At 36.5% G+C, this 20,344-nt stretch overlaps 1 protein-coding gene across 3 annotated transcripts in view; it reads right to left on the minus strand.

Annotated features, from left to right (window-relative positions):
- The window catches only part of LOC129745562 (transcription factor hamlet), a 339,108-nt gene that overhangs the window by 12,910 nt on the left and 305,854 nt on the right, over window positions 1–20,344 (minus strand). For all 3 annotated transcript variants that reach the window (XM_055738699.1, XM_055738701.1, XM_055738702.1), the window contains exon 7: window positions 2,083–2,239. In XM_055738699.1, the coding sequence (XP_055594674.1) occupies window positions 2,083–2,239 (157 nt within the window). The remainder of the gene's footprint in view (window positions 1–2,082; window positions 2,240–20,344) is intronic.

Genomic DNA, 20,344 nt, shown 5'->3' on the forward strand with positions numbered 1-20,344 from the left:
TTTAGCGTGGCTTATAGGATTTTTTTTTAATTTGAAGATTATTAAGAGACTCGTTAGCTACGATCATATACAAAATGGTATTGTCGAAAAGTTGTAGTTAAATTAACCAGACAAATGATTCAAAGAAAGAAAAAAATTGAAAAATAAGAACATTGTTAGAAATCGCCTAAATGTATACTATCATTTTATTGCATGCTACAGTAACGAAATTTTTAAGGTTGTTTTAACACATTCGTAAGCTTTAATAAAAACAAAAAGAAAACTATAATGTGAAAAGTTTGTTCAGGCAGTCTAAAACAAGATTCACGGACCTTAACTGCAATATTTGGATAAAATATAATGGAAATATTCCGTTTTTTTATTGTATGGATGGAAATCAGCCTATTATAAGCAATTCTATGAATATCTGAAGCATGTCAAGTAGGGTGGTCCAAAAGAGATATGTTTCCAATTCCATACCTTGGGGACTCAAATTGTTCCTTGGTCTAGCATAGGGTTACCATACGTACTCTTTTAAGAGTACATGTACTCTTTTTCGATCGAGAAATGAGCGTACTCTTCTTTTTGTAAAATCTTGCAGAATGTACTCTTTTTTTTGTTAAAAGACATTTTATCAGAGAAACGAACTTTTTTCTTCCAGTTCTTAAGTTTGTGTTCCTATATGTACATGAAGTCCAAAAGAAATACACCACTTTATGCATTCATGGTACGGTATTTTAGGTTTCTTTACTTTGTTGAGTTTTCCAAACGATGAATTAAAATGAAAAGCATCACATATCGATTAAAATCTAAATTTTTCGTAAAAAACAAGTTGGCTATTTCATCAGCAACACTTTTCTATAATTAAAATGCAACAGCTTCAAAAGTTTTATAACCACTTTTAAGAAAAGTTTCTCCCAGGCGTCGAAATAAACTATGCAGGCAATCAGCGCCTTTGAATATGCAATTAACGCCCAAGCAGTTGGTAAAGAGCACAATAGTAGTTTGAACTATTTTTGAAATGGAACATTTTCTCATGTTTGCGATGTTCTTATCTCTATCTCTTCGAACAATCCAACGACCCTTTGACTTTTCACTAAAAATCTCCAATAATATGAACAAAAACTAAAACCTTCAATTTATAAAAGTATTTTTTGAAAAGTCATAACCGCCAAGTAAGTAACATAACTAGCAACTTATTGTCACTTTTTGAATTTAAATTTCCTGGTTTCTTCCGTTTCTCCCAAATATTTTGAAATATGATTTCAACGTACTCTATTTGGCGTTGAAGGATATGGTAACCCTAGTCTAGCAGAAGGCAACATGCCAATTTTGAGCTTAATCGGTCAACTCTAAGAGGTACCTCAGCGACGCTAGGGTTCCAATGAATCCACACATTTTTTCCGGCTCTAACATGAACAATTGGAGACCGATTGTCCTAATAATTTTGATGAAATGTTTTTGAACTTTTTCTTTTTTTTTCTTGGATTTCCATCTTTTCGGACGATTTATTCCATATGTTCTTCAAATGATTCTAAACAATTGTTTTAAAGGCCACAAGTTGTTATGAGCTACCAAAAAAGTTATTAAGCTTAAAGGGGAGCTTAAATTGGCTTGAACAAATCGAGATGTATCTATCGGTGCTGTATCTAGTTGCAACTTATGACTAGGCGGGGAAATGGTACGATACAATAAACTAAATTTAGACAGTGGAAAAAGATTTCCTAGAGTTTAATAAATAACATATCAAGAAAAGCGTCGTTGAATGAACCCTAAAGATAAACTGATCGAGCTCAAAATTGTCATGGGAAAAAAATTGATAAGGAAAAATTTGACTCCCAAAAATATCTTATTTATTACTATCTGTCAGCGCTTTTTTGCATTTCAAAAGCATTATGTAAATATTTTCTTCACGCGGCGTACATTCAATATAATCAACATTTGAACCTTTTTTAAACGGTCTTTAGATCAAGATAGTTTGACACTCAACATTCTTAAAAGTCAAAGAAAAATAATTGAAGTCAAAACCTTTTCTAATATTTTTTTTTTTTCTCGAAATTAAGTGATAATGAATTCCATATGTTCTGGAAACAAAAAACTTACCTTCGGGCAATTTTCGCACGGGTACCGCTTGATCTCGCCGTGCACTACGCCGCGATGTCTCAGCAAGATGGGCCGGTAACAGTACGCCTTGGGACAGAGCTCGCACCGGTACGCGTCCTTCGGATAGTGATGCGCTATCACCAGATGATCGTCAAGTCTGTTTGGGGGGAGAGAAAAGTAGAAGAAAAAGTTAGCAAATGAAAACATCATTTTCACACTAGCTGCAGGGTAAAGTCGTAAAACCAAAAAAAAAGGGTAAGTGTTCCTCCCTCTGAAACTTGGCTGCAAGCAGCCTGGAGCGTAAATCATCGAGAGTTGGCCCTAGACGAGGAAGGCTGAACTCACCACGTGTGGGTGTGATGCATAATTGAGCGCCCAGTCAAACAGCCTTTTCAATAAACGGCGCTTCACACGTCACTTGTGGGAGGACTGAGCCTCCCTTCATTGGAAGAAAATACTAATCGAAACATAATTTCTATATGGGAAGAAATTACGTAACACAATGCCCGCGATGCCTTTTTTCCGATACATCCCAATCAAGAGTTGTCTCCCGATGGCTAATGTCACCGGATCCGTCCCCTATAATTTCGAACCCAAGCAATAAAAGGCGCGAATGACACAACCTAAGGTCATCTATACATTTAGGCGCCGCGCGAAGATCCTCCAAAATCGAACAATTTGAATAGGGAAGTAGATACTTCTCATTATGAAGCACTCATGTGTGCCCAACGGTGGAAAAATGTAAATTATTCATACCCAACAGAGAAGAGTAAGTAATTTTCCCCCTACGGCTGATGTATGCAAATATGATGTCCATTCCAATTTGTCGTGGTGTTTACCCATCGGGAATGTTCTTCAGATGTTGCGATTCCCACAACCATCATCAGCAGCGAGCCTACAGCCTACATTCAGGGGGGCGCAATGACATGCTCCGATGCCTGGATGATAGAGCCATTGTTGAGATTTTATCAGACTTATTGTTGGGAATCGGCCCGGAGAGTGTCACCTGATGGGCCGAACTCGTCGTCGAACGTCGTCGTCGTCGTCGTCGTCGTGATTCTAATAGCCTTCAATAACCATTAATGGATTTGGAGCGAGCACCGAGTGAATGCCATTAAAGCCCTGCCCGGGTGACATAACAATAGCCATTTAGTCACGCATCAACGCCTTTTGGGCTCTCGGTAAATCAAGATCGCACGTCGTCGCCATGCCAGCAGCCCCCAGTCACCATCATCAGCGTCATCTAAGATGAATGAAACTGTCGCAACGAGATCGCGGCAGCGGCCAAGATGCCACGCCCACATTCGTCGTGATCGCGCTCGGCTCAAGGAAGAAGAAGGGGAGCCGACAATTAGCACAATTAATTACGCGTCATCTCGCGAGGCTGCTTTCAATTATAGCCACTCTCCGAATATGGCACGCGGACCGCGTCCGTCCAATCGACCGACCGACCGACCGGATGTAAGCTAATGGCGAAAGATGGCAATCTGTCGAGGGGGACCCTTTTCGCGAGCAAGATCGCTAAGATCACGGCGGCCGTTTAGTCGATCTGCCGGTCGTAAACCACCAAAGGAAGGTGCATGTTGGGATCCGTCTGTCGCCGTCGCATAGACGACACGGTTGACTCTCTCGCGAACCTCGATCCGGGAGGAGATTTATTAATATTTTAAATTATTCACGCCTCTAATTGTTCGTCTCGCGAAAAAAAAGAGTCGTGGATGCCACCCCGAGAGTGTTTGTATGGATGTGGCCCATATCATATGGGCATCAAATGGCTACAAAACTGCTCTCGGTAATAGTTGCGGAAAATTTTGTAGATTAGAGACAGCAGCCTGAAAAAATATAGTGTGTTGAATAGCCAATAAGCTGATGAGAACCTATAATACGCCTTAAGGTATGCTATTAAAGACTTTTCCTGAAGTCCAAGTTCTCAAATAAGAAGTTTTGAGAAGCACTGCGAGCTTGCTTAAATTTGATGAAAAATTTGAAATACCATACCTACTACTAAGATAGATAATATTTTAAGATTCGTGCGATTACGCTTCGCCATAAAAATAACAGGATAGAGTCGTAAAACTCGCAAAACTTTTAAAATTGCTCCGAAAGCTGAGAATCTACATCTTTCTTCAAAATCATTCTTTCAAAGCTAAAAATTGATCACGTTAGGTTGACAGTAAAAAATACCATATATCAAGGTATTCAAAGATTGATTAGCCATTTTAAATAAACGAGTTGATGAAACAAAGGGTATTAAAAATGCGTTTCGCAGAAGGATTTACTCAATTTTATCTCTAGCAACCTCACGCCAGCAAAGGTTTATCACTGATTTTCACATAGCAGTAGTCACAACAATCCTTATTTCAAGTTTTCAATCTTTCAAAATCTTTATCCCTGAGACAGAAAGCTTAACAGCTCCCAAACATCCCAATGGGAAATGGTAACAGTAGATAACGACATCTGCTATTAATAAAGTATTTCTTTACACGACCGACTGTAATTAATAAAAATTAAGCACTGACCGAGTTCTCTGCTAATGAAAAACTTTTTGAGTGAATTCAGACTATTCTGTTGAAAAATGGCTAAAGTTTCGCAACTCAATGTTGAGAATTTCTCAACAAGGAGCAAGGTTGCCGAAATCACAGGAAAATCTTTAATTTCACAGAATTTTGAACAAATTTTCATCACAGATTCAGTGTCACAGAACAAAGAATTTTGGAAATATTCACAAATTTTACAAATTTTTTTTAAATTTTGTAGGTTTCCAAAATTATAATTTTAATGTCAACATAAATTTTGGATTTTCAACTTTGTTTTGGAAAAACATGATAAGATTGGTAATGTTTATTGAATTTTGTGAAAAAGACTCAATTGTTAATGACTTTCCAAAGAAACGTCTGCTATTTCCATCACAGAAAACCATCACAAAATTTTTGGGTAAAATCATAGAAAGTCAGAATTTTTTTAACGCAAAAACACAGATTTTTTTTCAGCAATCTTGGCAAGGAGTCTCAATCATCTTCCGTGTCTTATCAAACGATCAGAGGTTTCAATTTCTGAAATTGTTCCTTTGAAACCGTAGTCTCAATCTGTGTGACATTATTTGAAACCAAAGGAAAAAGAAATATTTCCTAGGCCAGGAAAAAAGGTCTCAGAAAAAGGAAGAAGATTTGTTCTAACAAAAGATGAATGAGGTCTCCGTCACCAGATAAAGGAGCAAAAATTTTTTGGCGCTGGCATATTATTATTTTGGAACACACTGTTGAAAAAGTAAAATTTCATCCGCCCAAACATTTATTATTGAGATTTCACTAAGCAGTTTTTTTTTGTATTATTTTTACCCCTAATTGTATGCAAAACCTTCTATGATTTCCTTAATATAAAAGTAAGTTTTCTGAGTTTTTGAATCTCATAAAATGTTCAAAAAAAATCTAAGCAAGAGATGTCCGAGTTTTAGCATTTTTAATGCGTGTACTGTTATGTAGTAAAAAAATTTAAAAAATCAAGTGAATTCGGTTGAAATGACTAAAATACAGCATAAAAAACAAAATCATGTGCTTATCTGTGCAACGATTAGCAAATCACTAAGGTTGCCAGAATTCTTTCAGAACGTATCCGGTCCGAACTAATTCGAGCAATTTTATTTAAAAACCTGCCAAAATCCGGACATTTGATTGCAAAATTGACAACCAAAATTCTGGGCAATATCCGAACAAATTTGGTCAAAACCAAGGAATTACTCACAAAAATCAAGATTTTTTTTTCTTTCATCAAAATTCATCCATCGATTTTGAATCGTTTTTAAGGCATTCAAAAAACAAAATTTATTCATTTGCCAAATAAATTGAACAAATCCGGGAATTTTTCAATGAAATCTGGAAAACCGGGCCAGGCCGGACTGTTCCCAAATTTTTTATCAAAATTCCAGGCAAACCCGGATAAAACCGAACAATCTGCTACCTTAAGTGTGACGGATTGGCTCAATCATATAATCTACAAACTATATACTGGTTATTTTTCGGACAAACACTATTTTTTCTAAATAATACATTTTATATTTCAGTTACCTATCTGGAGTAACTTGTAACATAAAGCAAATCAAAGTGACACAATCATTTAACAATCGTTTCCACACGCTGGCATATTATTATTTTGGAACACACTGTTGAAAAAGTAAAATTTCATCCGCCCAAACATTTATTATTGAGATTTCACTAAGCAGTTTTTTGTATTAATTTTTACCCCTAAATGTATGCAACACATTCAGCATTCTTTTTAACAACAATACTGACAAAAAATTGTGTCAAATTTAGTTTAAACATACCCAAAAGTTGTTATGCCTCCAAGGAAATTTTCTGATCAAGTTTTATAAAAATGATCAACAGTATTTTGGAAGCCTAAAATACGATTTAAAATCTATCGATGAATTTTGATAAAAAATCCTTGATTTTTGTTGAGTAATTCCTGGGCTTTTACCAAATTTGCCCGGCTATTGACCGGATTTTTCGTCAAATGCCCGAATTTTGACAGGTTTTTAGAAAAAATAGCTTAGATTTTTCCAGCCCGGATACGTGTTGAAAAAAATCGGGCAACAATTTTTTAAAACCATTACTGGTGAGAAAACAAAGTTGAATCAGATTTTTGCTAGTATTCACTATGATTATTTCCCACAAGCAGCATTCCAGCAAATCTGCTGGAAATACTGAAAGATTTTTCTTTGAAAAAATAGTCTCGTTCCGTGTTTTAATACCTACTGCAAAAGATTCAATTTGCTACAATTTTTAATTGTGATCGAAATCAGCCATTTGCATAACAAAAAATGTTCTCAAAAGCTGAAGTCTTAAGCTTATGTAAGGGTGATTTTCATTGTCTGCAGGATCAATCCGATTTCTGTTTTTTACCTTGCACAATACTCTATATGCTAAAATTGATTATTACAAGTAAATGTGCCAATTTACTGAAAAAGTGTTCTCCATTTTTATTGAATGTGGTTTATTCTCTGCATATCCTTCATTTAATTTTTACATTTATTTCTCACCTCTATTCTCAATCGAAACTATTTATGTATCGATTTTTTTTTTAAATTTATTTACCAACTATTCTTCATATTCATTCCTATACCACACCTTTATTCTCCACCCTTCAAATTCTATTTGATTTCTGTATATCTTTCATATGATCTCTCGCGTGAGCTTTCATTATGTCGTATGAAACACCTTAAAAGTTATCAAAACAACTTTAAAATATGTGTGTCACACATAGAATATGTTGTCCAGGCTACAAAAATTCTAAGTGGAAAGAAGTTGTGACTAGTATATGTTAGTTTTTTTTCGTAATAAAACTGTTTGTTTACATTTTGTTTCATACGACGTAATGATAGCTCACGCGAGATCTCTACAACCCTTCTTAGCTCTATTCTCAATATGAAATTCATTTGCCTAATCAATGCGTCTTCATAAACCGGAAGGCCAAATCAAAACTAACAATCTTCAGCAGCAGTCCTCAAAATCTGCGCTTCCTGAGCTAATCCATCTTTCCACCGGAAAGCAAATTCAAATCAAACAATCTGCAGCAGCAGTCAGCCTAAACCGATAAGTCTTTTTTACGGTCAAATTTCCACAAATTTCAATAAACAATCAGCAGCAGCAGGATTAAAAATCTGCGCTTCCCAAGCCAATCCGTCTTTTTCCACCAGAAAGCCAAATCATAACAAATAATCAGCAGCAGTAGCCTTGAAAATCTATCAATCCGTCTTTTGTCCACCGGAAGGCCGAATCAAATCAATCAATCAGTATCAGCTTTAAAAATTTGCGCTTTCTAAGCCAATGCATATCTTTCCTCCGGAATTCCAAATCACAACAAACAAACAGTAGCAGCAGCCTTAAAAATCTGCGCTTCCCAAGCCAATCTGTGTTTTCCCATCGGAAAGAAAAATCAAAACAAACCACCTTAAATATATGCGCTTTCAAATCCCATCCGTATTTTTCCACCGGAAGGCCAAATTACAGCAAACAATCCGCAACAGCAGTCTTGAAAATCTGCGATTCCTAAACCAATCCGTTTTTTTTCACCGGAACGCCAAGTCATAACAAACAATCAGCAGCAGCAGCCTTAAATTTTGCGCTTCTTAAGCCAATCCGTCTTTTTCCACCGGAAGGCCAAATCAAATCAATCAATCAGTAGCAGCCTTAAAAATCTGTGCTTTCCAAGCCAATCCGTTTTTTCCCACCGGAAGGAAAAATCAAAACAAAATACCAGCAGCCTTTTATATATGCACTTCTAAATCCCATCCGTGTATTTCCACTGGAAGGCCAAATCAAAACAAACAATCCGCAGCAGCAGCAGCCTTAAAATCTGCGCTTCTTAAGCCAATCCGTCTTTTTTTCACCAGGACGCCAAATCATAAAAACAATCAGCAGCAGCAGCCTTGAAAATCTGCGCTTCCCAAGCCAATCGATATCTCTCCACCGGAAGGCCAAATCACAACAAACAATCAGTAGCAGTAGCCTTAAAAATCTACGCTTCTCTAGCCAATCCGTGTTTTCTACCGGAAGGAAAAAATCAAAACGAGTGATCCGCAGCAGCAGCTGCCTTAAAAATCTGCGCCTCCTAAGCCAATCGGTCCTTTTTCCACCGGAAGGCCAAATCAAATCAATTAATCAGTAGCAGTTTTAAAATCAGCGCTTCCCAAGCCAATCCATCTTTTCCACCGGAAGACCAAACCAAATCAATCAATCAGTAACAGCAGCTTTAAAAATCTGTGCATCCCAAGCCAAAACAAACAATCCGCAGCAGCAGCCTTAAAATTCTTCGCTTCTCAAACCAATTCATTTTTTTTTCACCGGAAGGCCAAATTACAACAAACAATCCGCAGCAGCAGCCTTTAAAATTTACGATTCCTAAGCCAATCCGTCTTTTTCCACCGGAACGCCAAATAGTCACAAACAATCAGCAGCAGCCTTGAAAATCTGCGCTTCCCAAGTCAATTCCATCTTTTTTCACCTGAAGGCCAAATCAAAACAAACAATCCACAGCAGCAGCCTTAAAAATCTGCGCTTCCTAAGCCAACCCGTCTTTTTTCCACCGGAAGGCTAAATCAAATCAATCAATCAGCAGCATCCTTTTAAATCTGCTCTCTCACCAACCACCATAAAACTTAGCTTCTGTGAAATTTTCAGCAAAAAAAATGGGTTGTAAAGGATTAAAGCAGGATTTTTTTATTTCAAAATCGGACTTTAAGAACCATTGACTAATTTTCGCTCCGAGTACAAATAGTTGGCCGAACTAGCTCCTCCAAGTGTGTTGAATGTATGTAGGAACTCTATACGCCAGTGACTGCAGTTAAACGTGTACGCGCACAAGTGCGATGAGTTATGTGACATTTTCATTAAATGCGACGACGACGACGACGATCTACTAGGCGCAATGTCTAACGTCTTGGTCGGTTGTCGTTGAGGTTGAGGTTCCTTCAACTAACCAGCATTGAGGCGACCCGTGCGCGATCGTCATCTAGTGAGGAGTAAATAAGCGAGCGCGCGCCCGACCACTAAAACCCATGTTACATTGTGTGAATGGATGAAGTCTCCTCTGCTAGCATCATAGATCGAATGGCGTGTAGGCGCGACAATATCGCGACAACAATCTTCCTCCCCTAGCTCCTTCTTTCCGCCACCAGGCCTTGGTGGGGTAGAGACTTTAAAAACAGAATGTGAATCTATGTCAAACGTCCACGACGAGGATCGTTGAACTGGTCTGATCATAACTTTTTCGAGCAAAAACACAATATACTCGATTGAGATTGGGATCGGACAGCAAGGGTTGGGGGGTGCGTCCGAGGTGGACCCGCCTGTGCGCTCGAAATTAGAATAATGATGCTGGATAGACTTTTGATTGGGGAATTTGAATTGCATGTTTTCTTCCTTGGTTCGGGGGTTTCGAAATCACTTGGATCAGTGACAAGTCCGAAGGACTTGTTCAAAGCCAGGCGAGCGATACCATCTCGGGTCATTTATCCCGAATACCGACTTTCGCTCCCTCTATTATAGTTCTCCAAATTCCTATCATCTGCGCAGGTACAGCTGAGTGCGGAGGCGTTGCGTAACCTCTCGCGCTCGGACCTGTCAGGGAATTCGCAACACAAATCAATCATCTCGCATTCTGACCAACGCAGCAACGCACTCGAGGGACCCCAAACTGATTTTTATTGAAAATGCGGCCAACATGTGACACAAAAGAGATCAGACGCGTATTGAAATATGCGCTCCCGAGATCAAACGGTCCAACAAAAAATTCCACTTTCTCTCATCGCGACTCAAACGCGAGCTGAGCTAGATAGAGCAGAGGGCACCCATCAGCCACCCGCCGAGTCCAGTAATATAACCAATCGCCTCCGGAATGACGCCCCTAATAGGTCTCCGGCAGCACGATATCAGCGCCAATCGATCTCCTTTCGCTCTCATTTTCCCCCAAAGAAAATAACAGTGATCGCCTATCAATGCAATGTACTCTACGCCACTACTCGATCGTCGTCGCGGCGACAACTCCTAGACGATGCGTAACAGCTTAGCGGCGCGTCTAATGTAATCGCCAGGGATGGCAACCGTACATTAAGAAGAAATAAACCCGACTTGCCAATCATCATTCAGTCAGCCAACGGACGCAGCTGCCAGACGACGACAACAGCCTCAACAACGAATTCAGGGATCCAAAGGAAGCGATATGCCCTTTTCTTACCAAACGTGTCCAAAGAAATCCTACCGAATGGCAATCTATTTTGACATCTAAATCAAAACTGCTCTAGGAACGTGTAGGTACGCCGCCGTCTGCTACAACAGTCGCACTCGAGATCTGAAAAGGGTGATTTGGAAGCCATGTATCCCAATGTTTCTTCTAACTCCCCCCGTGGGGACCCAAAATGATAGGGTTTTGTTGAAAAGTGAAATTGTTAAAATACGGCGGCTCCCTGCAACCTACCCATATCTCGAATGGTTATTATGACGCCTGGGTTCGGATCGGGGAGGAGGGCCCCGTTGACATTTGAGCGAGCTTCCGTTCGAATGTCGTAACCTGGTTGAGGCGTAAGGAGAACTATACCACGATTTAAGTTTGTTACAGTTTTTGAATCAAACTTGGAACAACTTCAAATGAATATTTTCATCTGATTAACCGATGGTTCCAAAAATTAGAACCCAGAGACGTCCTCCCACCCGTTTGTCTTCATCTGTCAATCAGCTGGGAAAACCTCCAAGTAACCAACCAGACGTCTCAAGCTGGACAAATCAATTATTCAAATGAGCCATCCTCCGCGCTTCCTTAATATGTAAGGCAGAACCATCAACCGTAGTGGGTAAGTCGATCGGCACCAATCATCCATCCAACCTTGAGGCTGCCTGGCCGGTCATAATCTGGATTCGAATAATCTTTTTTCCATTAGACAGGTCTCTCGAAAATGCGTAAGTGTAGCTTCATACTAGCGCAAAACATCTCTAGCTAGAGCAGCGAGCGCGCGACACCAAATGAACGGCCGATCAACCCATCAATCAATATTAGTAACACTAATGCCGAGGTAGTTGGACACATTCCGCCTAACGACAACTGACTGTCTCCTCGTGTTAAAATTTGTTAAGGCGTTTGTTAGAAACGATAGGAACTGTACTTGAGACCGAAGATAAGCGTCTTCTCACTTGATTGTGACCTTCAAAAATCGTTAATTTTACTAACAAAAATAAATTTCCATTTCTCAGCTTAAATTAGTTACCCAAACAAAAGCGTTCAAGTTTATTCGTTCTTGGATTGTTTAGAAAAAAAGATCGATTCCGCTTCCAGGATTATCCTGCCTACATTCAGGCGCTTTCAATCATACTTGACCCACTAAAACCCAATTTCGTTTGCTGAAAAATTCACTGAAGCTTAGTTTTATGATTACAAACAACTATTGTTCAACGAAAAACTTTATACATGGGGAAATTTTTTGAATTTTTCTCTTCAAAATTGCATAAGCACAGGGGCTAAAGAACTTGACTTTCAGTCAGATTTATAGATTTTCCAAAAATAACTTAACTGCAATTAAATTCATTGTTAAATAATCAGGATACCGAACAAATCTGCAATAGAATAGTTAAATCGGTAATAGGATTTGCAGAATTTGATAAATTTTTTGACAAAACGACCTGCCATCCCCGCTTTCAGTGCGTTTTTGGTTGTAGTTTTCACACACTACAACCGTTTTTCCTCAATTTTAAAAAATATGAACACTGACTCATAGCTATACACAGCAAAAAATATTTCCTGTAATTTGCGTATGTCCTGTAACAAAAAGGAGCAGGACATTTACCGTAATTTTACAGGTCGAAAACATGATTACGTGACATTTAATTTTTAGTGTACAACTTTTTCACAGGACATTTGCTGTAATAATAATTAATTGAATCTTCGTTAACTTTCAAGGCAGAAAGTTTTAAATTACAGGTTTTGTTTATTACATGTGATTTATTTTAAAGGTTGCAGTTTTCAGTGACACGTAATAGTCAAAAAAATTTTGTGTTTTAATACAAGAAACTTTTGGTAGGAAAAAGAAGCCAATAATACATTAGCGACTGTTCGGGCGTTTGGCCAAATTCAGCTGAACGCCATCGGCATTTTTTCAAGATTTAAATTGAAAAATTAATTTAAGAAAAGATATATTTTGCGATCAAGAATCAGCAGTTGACTTCTAAAGAAGTTCATATCGGTCAAAATTGTTTGAAAATTGGGTAATTGGCAAAAATTTTCAGAATTTTCATTTAACAAATAGAAATATGTCGAAAATAAGCTAAACAATGTTCAAAAATTTTCTTATATTTCTTCAAAAACCATCTCAAAAGAATCTGAATATGATCTCATGTACCAATTGTCAAGAAAATGTCTAAAAAATGTCTCAAGATTGTCCAAAAATTATCAGGTAGGAAAATATCTGAAAATGGTTTAAAAATTTCCAAACAATTGTTTGATAAACGATCAAAAACTAATATAGGATATTAATGTAACATGATGTTTTCTCGAAGAGATTCCTTTTTACTTTACTCATCTTTACTTAAAGTACATCTTTTGAGGCTATGATGGCTAGCATGTTACAAATGCTTAAATCACCAAGCTTCAGAAAGGGTGAAAGATTTGAAGGCTATCCTTTAATCAACGGGCTGCGTCTGTTTCAAAATTGAATGGAAATTTGTCGAAAATTGTTAACAAAAGTGCCTGAAAACTATAAAAAAATGTCTTAAAAATGTCAGCAATTTGCAATATTTTTTTTTCAAATTTAATTACATCAGATTAACAGTTATTCTTAATTTTTTTTTTTAAATTCAAAAATTTTCTTAATTTCTTTTTAAATTTTTCTTCAAATTTTCTGGTCATTGTATGAAATCGATTGAAAATTGGAAAAAAAAATTATCATGCGTAAATTGTTACAAAATTCGTACAATCTTATCTGAAAATTGTTCGAAAATTATCAAAAAAAATACTGAAAATAGTTTAAATTTTTGTTACGATTGTCTACAAATCGCATGTATATTCTCGGAAATTGGTCAGCAATGTTTGTAAATAGTGCCCGAATATTGTCAAAAACACATTTCTTAAAGGTGTCTGACTTTTGAAAGATATGAAATACAATTAATTTTTGAATATTGAATGCAAATTTGTCGAAAATTGATATCAAAAGTGTCTGAAAACTTTCAAAAAATGTCCTAAAATTGTCTGCATTTGCAAAAAATTTGTTTCAAAATAGATTATATCAGATAAACAAGTAGTCTCAAATTTTATTTAAGATTTTCTGAAAACAATCTCAATTTTTTCAAAATTTTGTGTTAAATCGACTGAAAATTGTTCCCAAACTGTCTGAACATTGCCTTATCATTATCGATTATTTTTCTGAAACTTGGCTGTAAAATAATTGAAATTATTTTGAATCTGAATGTGATTGCCTAAAATTTGTTACAGATGAATCTTTTTCAGATTAACATGAAAAACTGTCTCAAAAATGTCTGAAATTTAATCTAAATTTTCTGAAAATCTTTACCAAATTCACTTTAAATTGTTTCACAGCCTTCCGTTTCTGTCCGCTAAAATTCTGTCTGGAATTTGACTCAAAGTTGTTCCAAAATTTTCTCAGATTATGCAAATTTGCATGTGCAAATTTTCAAAAAATTGTCAGAATTGACCAAAAACCTTCATGCGTAAATTATCACAAAATAAGTAAAATCTTATCTGAAAGTTATCCTAAAACCATCGAAAAATCTCTGAAAATGTTTTTTTAACGATTGTCTACAAATCGCAGGTAAATTTTCGGAAATTTGTCGGCAAGGTTTCTAAATAGTGCTCGAATGATATTAAAAAAAAAACATTTCTTAAAGGTGTTGAAATTTCAAAGATATTAAAAATTACTATTTGAATTTTGAATGGAAATTTGTCGAAAATTGTTGTAACAAGTTTCGGAAAACTATCAAAAAATGACTTGAAATTATCTGCAATTTGTAGGAAATTTGTTTCAAAATTGATTAAATCAGATGAAGAGATAGTCTCAAAAAGATTTGAAAATTTTCTGATAACTTTCTTAATTTTTTTTAAATTTCTATTCAAATTTTGCGTGAATTGTATGAAATCGACTGGAAAAAATTGTTTCCAAACAGAAATTAAAATTTGGTACCGTGTGTGTTTTTTCAGTTCAACATTAAAAACTGTCTCAAAAATATCTGAAATTTTATCTTCATTCTTTTAAAATTGTTTCAAAGCTTTCTATCTCCGTCCGCGAACTTTCTTTCTGGAATTAACATCAAAATTGATCCGAATTTTTTTCAGATTATTTATAAAGCCGTCTTAAAAGAGTTAATCTCAAAACTGTTCAAAATACAAATTTAAAAAAATCGGAAGAATGTTATCTGAAATATGATCGGAAATCATCATGCGTGAATTGTCACAAAATTGATGGAATGTTATCTGCAAATTGTCCGAAACTCATCAAAAATCCACTATAATTGGTTTGAAAGTTTTTCACAAATCGAATGTAAATTCCTTAAATTGTCAAAACATATTTATTAAAGTTGTTCGAAATTTGAAAGATATTTGTCTAAAGATGGATTTAAGCAAACAAACAGTTTGAGTTTCAAAGCTTTCTGTCTCTGTCCGCGAACTTTCTTTCTGGGATTTATATCAAAATGGATCCGAAATTTTGTCATGTTACCCTAAAAAGCTTTTTAAAAAGAGTTTATCTGAAAAATACTCAAAAATAATGTGCAAATTTTCACAGAAATGCTAGAATTTTTTTCTGAAAATAGTCCGAAAATCATCATGCGTAAATTGTCACAAATTGGCAGAATGCAATCTGAAAATTTGTCCGAAAATCAGCAAAAATCATTGAAAACGGTTTAACGATTGCCTTCAAATCGCATGAAAATTCTCGGAAATTTGTGCCCGAATATTGTCAAAAAACATTTCTTAAAGGTGTCTGAAATTTGAAAGATATCAAATACAATTAGGTATTGTTAATCGAAAATGTTTAATAAAAGTTTCTGAAAACTATCAACAAATGACTTAAAAAATATCTGCAATTTGTAGGAATTTTGTTTCAAAATTGATCACATCAGATAAAGAGATAGTCTCAAAAAGTTTTGAAATTTTTTTTTCTAATTCTTCTAATTTGTGTTAATTGTATGAAATCGACTGATAATTTGGCAAAATTGTTCACAACATGAAATTGAAATTTATTACTGAGGTTTTTCAGATCAACATAAAAAACTATCTCAAAAATATCTGAAATTTTATCATCATTCTCTTCAAATTGTTTCAAAGCTGTTCGCTAACATTCTGTCTGGAATTTGCCTCAAAATTGTTCCAAAATTATCTCAGATTACCTTATGAAGCCGTCTTAAAAGAGTCAATCTCAAAACTGTTCAAAAATCATGTACAATTAAAACAAAATCGGAAGAATGTTATTTGAAATATGATCGAAAATCATCATGTGTGAATTGTCACAAAATTGATGGAATTTTTTTTTTATTTTGTTTCGATTATAGTCGTTTTACCATCTTTATGGCATTCGCGACTTTATCAACGTTGCAGTTGGCGGATCGTTATTGAAAAACTTATCCGGTACAACTGTGTTCAATGTTTACTCTTGGGCTCGAACTCGCGGACATCAGCTCAGGAGACAACAGACTTGCCAACTGAGCTATATCACAAGCCCGAAATTGATGGAATGTTATCTGGAAAATGTCCGAAAATCGTCAAAAATCCACTATAATTGGTTTGAATGTTTTTTGACGATTGTCTACAAATCGAATGTAAATTCCGGAAATTTTCGAAAACATTTCTTGGAGTTGTTTGAAATTTGAAAGATATTTGTCCAAAGATGGATTTAAGCAAACAAACAGTCTGAGTTTTGATTAAATTTCCTGAAAAATGAGTAAACTAGTGTGTATTAAGTAAATGAGAGTAAAATAGATAAATTATCACTAAATTGTCAACATAAATATTGTTCTACTATTTACGGTGATTTATCTGAAAGTTGATTGGAAACTATTTATAGTAGTTAAAAAAATTTCAAAAAGTTATTGTAAAACTGGCCAAACTTTGTTTAATTTTTATAAAGAATTTAAAACTATCTCATATATCTCTGATTTTCTTTATTTAATTTTATGAAACTCATCTGGAATTCATCTGAAATTGTTTGAAAACTGTCTAAAATTTTTCTTCAAAATATCGGTGAACAGTTTCAAAATCGTGTACTGTTTCATCGTGAACTTCGATCAGATCGAAGCCCGATTAATAACTTTGACAACCGGTGGGCGGGGAACGCGATAGGCTTACCTCAACAAGTCATCCCTTTTGTTTACTTCCGGCTAGACGCACATTTTCAATATGGCAGCTTTATGAGCCACCTTCTCTTAATGCATACTTTAAGGCGCGCATTTTCTGCAGGTCAAAGCATTGAATCTCTTCTTGCGCCTTTCTAGGTGAGAATCTTTCATCAATCCAGCTTTCCAAGTTGCCTTTTATAAGGCGTGAATTTTTAAAAGATACACTTCTCAAGCCGACCTCTTCATTTGCGACTCTACGGGCACGCATTTTTCACGAAGACAAGTATTTTTTGGATATATTTAAGGCGTACATTCTTCAATTGTTTTTTTTTTCGAGGCGGCCTTTCAGGCGCGTGCTTTCATTTTGTCAACTTTTTAAAGCATATTTTCCATGCACTAATTTTCTTCAAATTTTCCACAATGATGTACTTTATTCAAGTCTCTAAGAATATGGAAATTTTCTCAAACCTGAAAAACCATCTTTACAATGTTATTTTTAGCTCTCAAAAATTACCTTCACTATATTTCAGTTTAAAACCAAATTAAAATCGTGAAAAAAAAAAAAAATTAGAGTGCGAGTTGAAAATTTGAAGAGTGAAACTGGAATTATCGATGGTTTTAAGAAAGCGGGTTAATAAAAAAGGGAGTGAGAAGTGTTTCGGTGACGAAAATTGCTTCAAAATGGCGGAATTTTGTGTGCATTGCATAGGCGTTGCTGGCTGGGGTTAGCAAACCAGCGAAGAAAACATGGCCAACTATAAGTCAGATCATTGATATTTTGTGAAAAAAATTGTCTGCAGATTGGGCACAATATGTTTGAATCTGGTGGTCTAAGAATTTGGCAGTGATGCGTGAGAGGGGGCTAAAAAGTGTTAGATATTAACCGGAGGATTGAGAAAGACGTGCTAGCTGCATGAAGCTTAAGTTCTTGTGGGAGCCACGCTAATAGGATGTTAGCTTACATCACGCTCCACCATGTTCTTAAGGATGCAGGAAAGGCAACATTTTGGCGAGCGCAAATAGGAAGCCGGTGAGGAAATTCCATGTCTACATTTTATTATTTCTCTCTCTCTCTCTCTCTCTCTCTCTCTCTCCCTTTCTTTAAATTCTATCAATTCGTGCGAGTGAAACAGAGCCATAAACTTATATATCGTTTTTGTGTTTTTTTTTTTTGACTGAGGAACGAAGCCTCATTTCGCCACGCTCTTATGAATCAAATCAAACAACTTTATTTCCATTGTAGAAATTGTAGCATTGTCGAGAAGCGAGTGTAGGTAGACTTTTGTAGACAACACAGTGCGTGAAACGCGGAGGGGGCGATGGCAGTTCATTTTGGATTAAAGTATAGTTCATTCAAAATGAACGTGATTGCGTTGTAGACTAGAGTAGGCATTAACTACGGTTCCATAGATATAGCAGATATAGTTTGTCTCACTCTTGCAGCCTGAGTTACAATAATGGAGGTGTCGCTCGTCTATTCCGATGGCATTTTGCTGCCAAACATGGTAGGAAAAAGACACTGAACAAAATATGCAATTGTTTTTCAGATTTATTCTAGATTATTATTTTTCATATTATTGATTAAAATGATGGTTAATTTTTGCTCTCAACTGTTGAATGATTATTCGGTAGGTTGAATTCCTTTTTTCAGGAAGCCACGAGAAAAAGAAATATGAGAATTATGTTGAAGTTTTTTACTCTCCAAAATATGTATGCAGAAGAAAAGCAGTTCAATCAAATCTTTTTTGTTTTTGTTTTTGGCTGTTGTTATTTTTACATTTCATTCAGTATAATAGTAATGACATTAGTGTCAATTTTGTGTTCTTATAATGTTATTATTCACTCCTGGCCGTAATAGTATCTGCAATGCCTGTTCCATTTATCAGACACTATGTTGAAAAGAAAAATGAGGAACGCCAGTTTTTCATTTTCCAGGATGCATACGAGTTTTGGCCATGTTGGTGTAACAAGAAGAAAAAGATTATATCATATCAATGTGTGTTCATATGTGTATGTATTCCTCTTGGCGCTGAAATCTTTTAGAATGGAAAAATTCTAAGGATTTCAGTGCTGTATTAATAATTTCTCTGCTCTTTCAAATCTTTTCAAAAGCGAGCAATGGCGCTATAACCATGGTCGATGACCTGAGATGAAGGTACAGGGAACCAGAATTAAACAGTGTATGATGGTTAAAGAAAAATTTCTTTAATTATTGTATTGTTAAATTTTGGACTTAATGTAGAAAAACCTCATTTCCATCCCCTGAAGGAAGAATCGCAAGGCCTAACACCAAGGAGCATAGAAATATCTTAGCATCTATGCTCCCAACGAATTAATATTAAAAAAACATGGGAACGTATGGTACTGTTGTCCACGTTTCTTCCTCCCCTGGTTCCAGTCGTCTCTGCGTCCAATACTGCACAGTGGGCCCGGCCTTGATAAGATGAATAGTAAATGTATTTTTACTATTCACCGGGATGCTGACAAGATCTGGCTGTGTACGTATCATAAGCATAAGCAATAAGCATAAGCAAATTAAAATCGTGAAAAAAAATTAAACTTTGTTGCGGAATCCACCTAAACCCTCAGGCTAGTAATCACACCAGTAAACTAATTAACAAAATTCCCTTTTCCAATCCCCCTCAACACGGATAATCTCCTTCGAGTGGAAGGAAAGGCTTCTGGAGCACTCTGAAAGGCTCCAACAGACGCCACAGACTAGTAAGACCTTAAAAATTAATCTGCACGATGTCAGCGTCAATCAAACTGGAGCTGCTGCTCGGCGGCTCCCTTGGGTATCCTTTGGGTGGTAGGGTGTCTCTGATCTCGTAGACAACACGCGACCTACCGACCGGCAAGTCGGCTGATTTACAGACAGCATTGCCCCTCCTCGGATTGGTTCCCTGGAATTCCCTGTTTATGAGAGGGCATGGCGGCAAGACGGCCAGAGACAATAAATTTGTGTCCACCTACGACTTAATTTGTTTAAACGATTTTCGCTGCCCGGGTCCAAGTCGGGATCAGCTCCTGCGAGACACCGTCGATCGAGCGACCGAAAGTGAAATGGCAATTCCTGGATCTCGGGGTACCAGACCAGAACGCCAAACCCCGGGAGGCATTTGTCTGGTGATGTTTGTAGATCATTGGCTTGCTTGCGTTGCCGTTGTTCAAGGAAAATTTCAATTTGGACCAGTCTTCGGTGTTTTGAAAATCAAGAGTTTTTTCAAGTCCTGGCCGATTCTCGGGCATTGAGAGATCTTCGCCGGTGGCATTCCGGACCCCAAGAAATGTGGGGATTGTTGAGGCCATTTACTGGACTAGTGATCGAGTGCTGTACCTACACAACTGACTCGAAAAGAGGGTTTGTTTTTGCCGAGGATCTCGATCGTAGGCCGTTTACGGAATTGTCATAAATGCCGTGTAATTGCAGCATAAAT

The sequence above is a fragment of the Uranotaenia lowii genome, chromosome 2 (assembly GCF_029784155.1).
Source record: "Uranotaenia lowii strain MFRU-FL chromosome 2, ASM2978415v1, whole genome shotgun sequence".
Lineage (NCBI taxonomy): Eukaryota > Metazoa > Arthropoda > Insecta > Diptera > Culicidae > Uranotaenia > Uranotaenia lowii.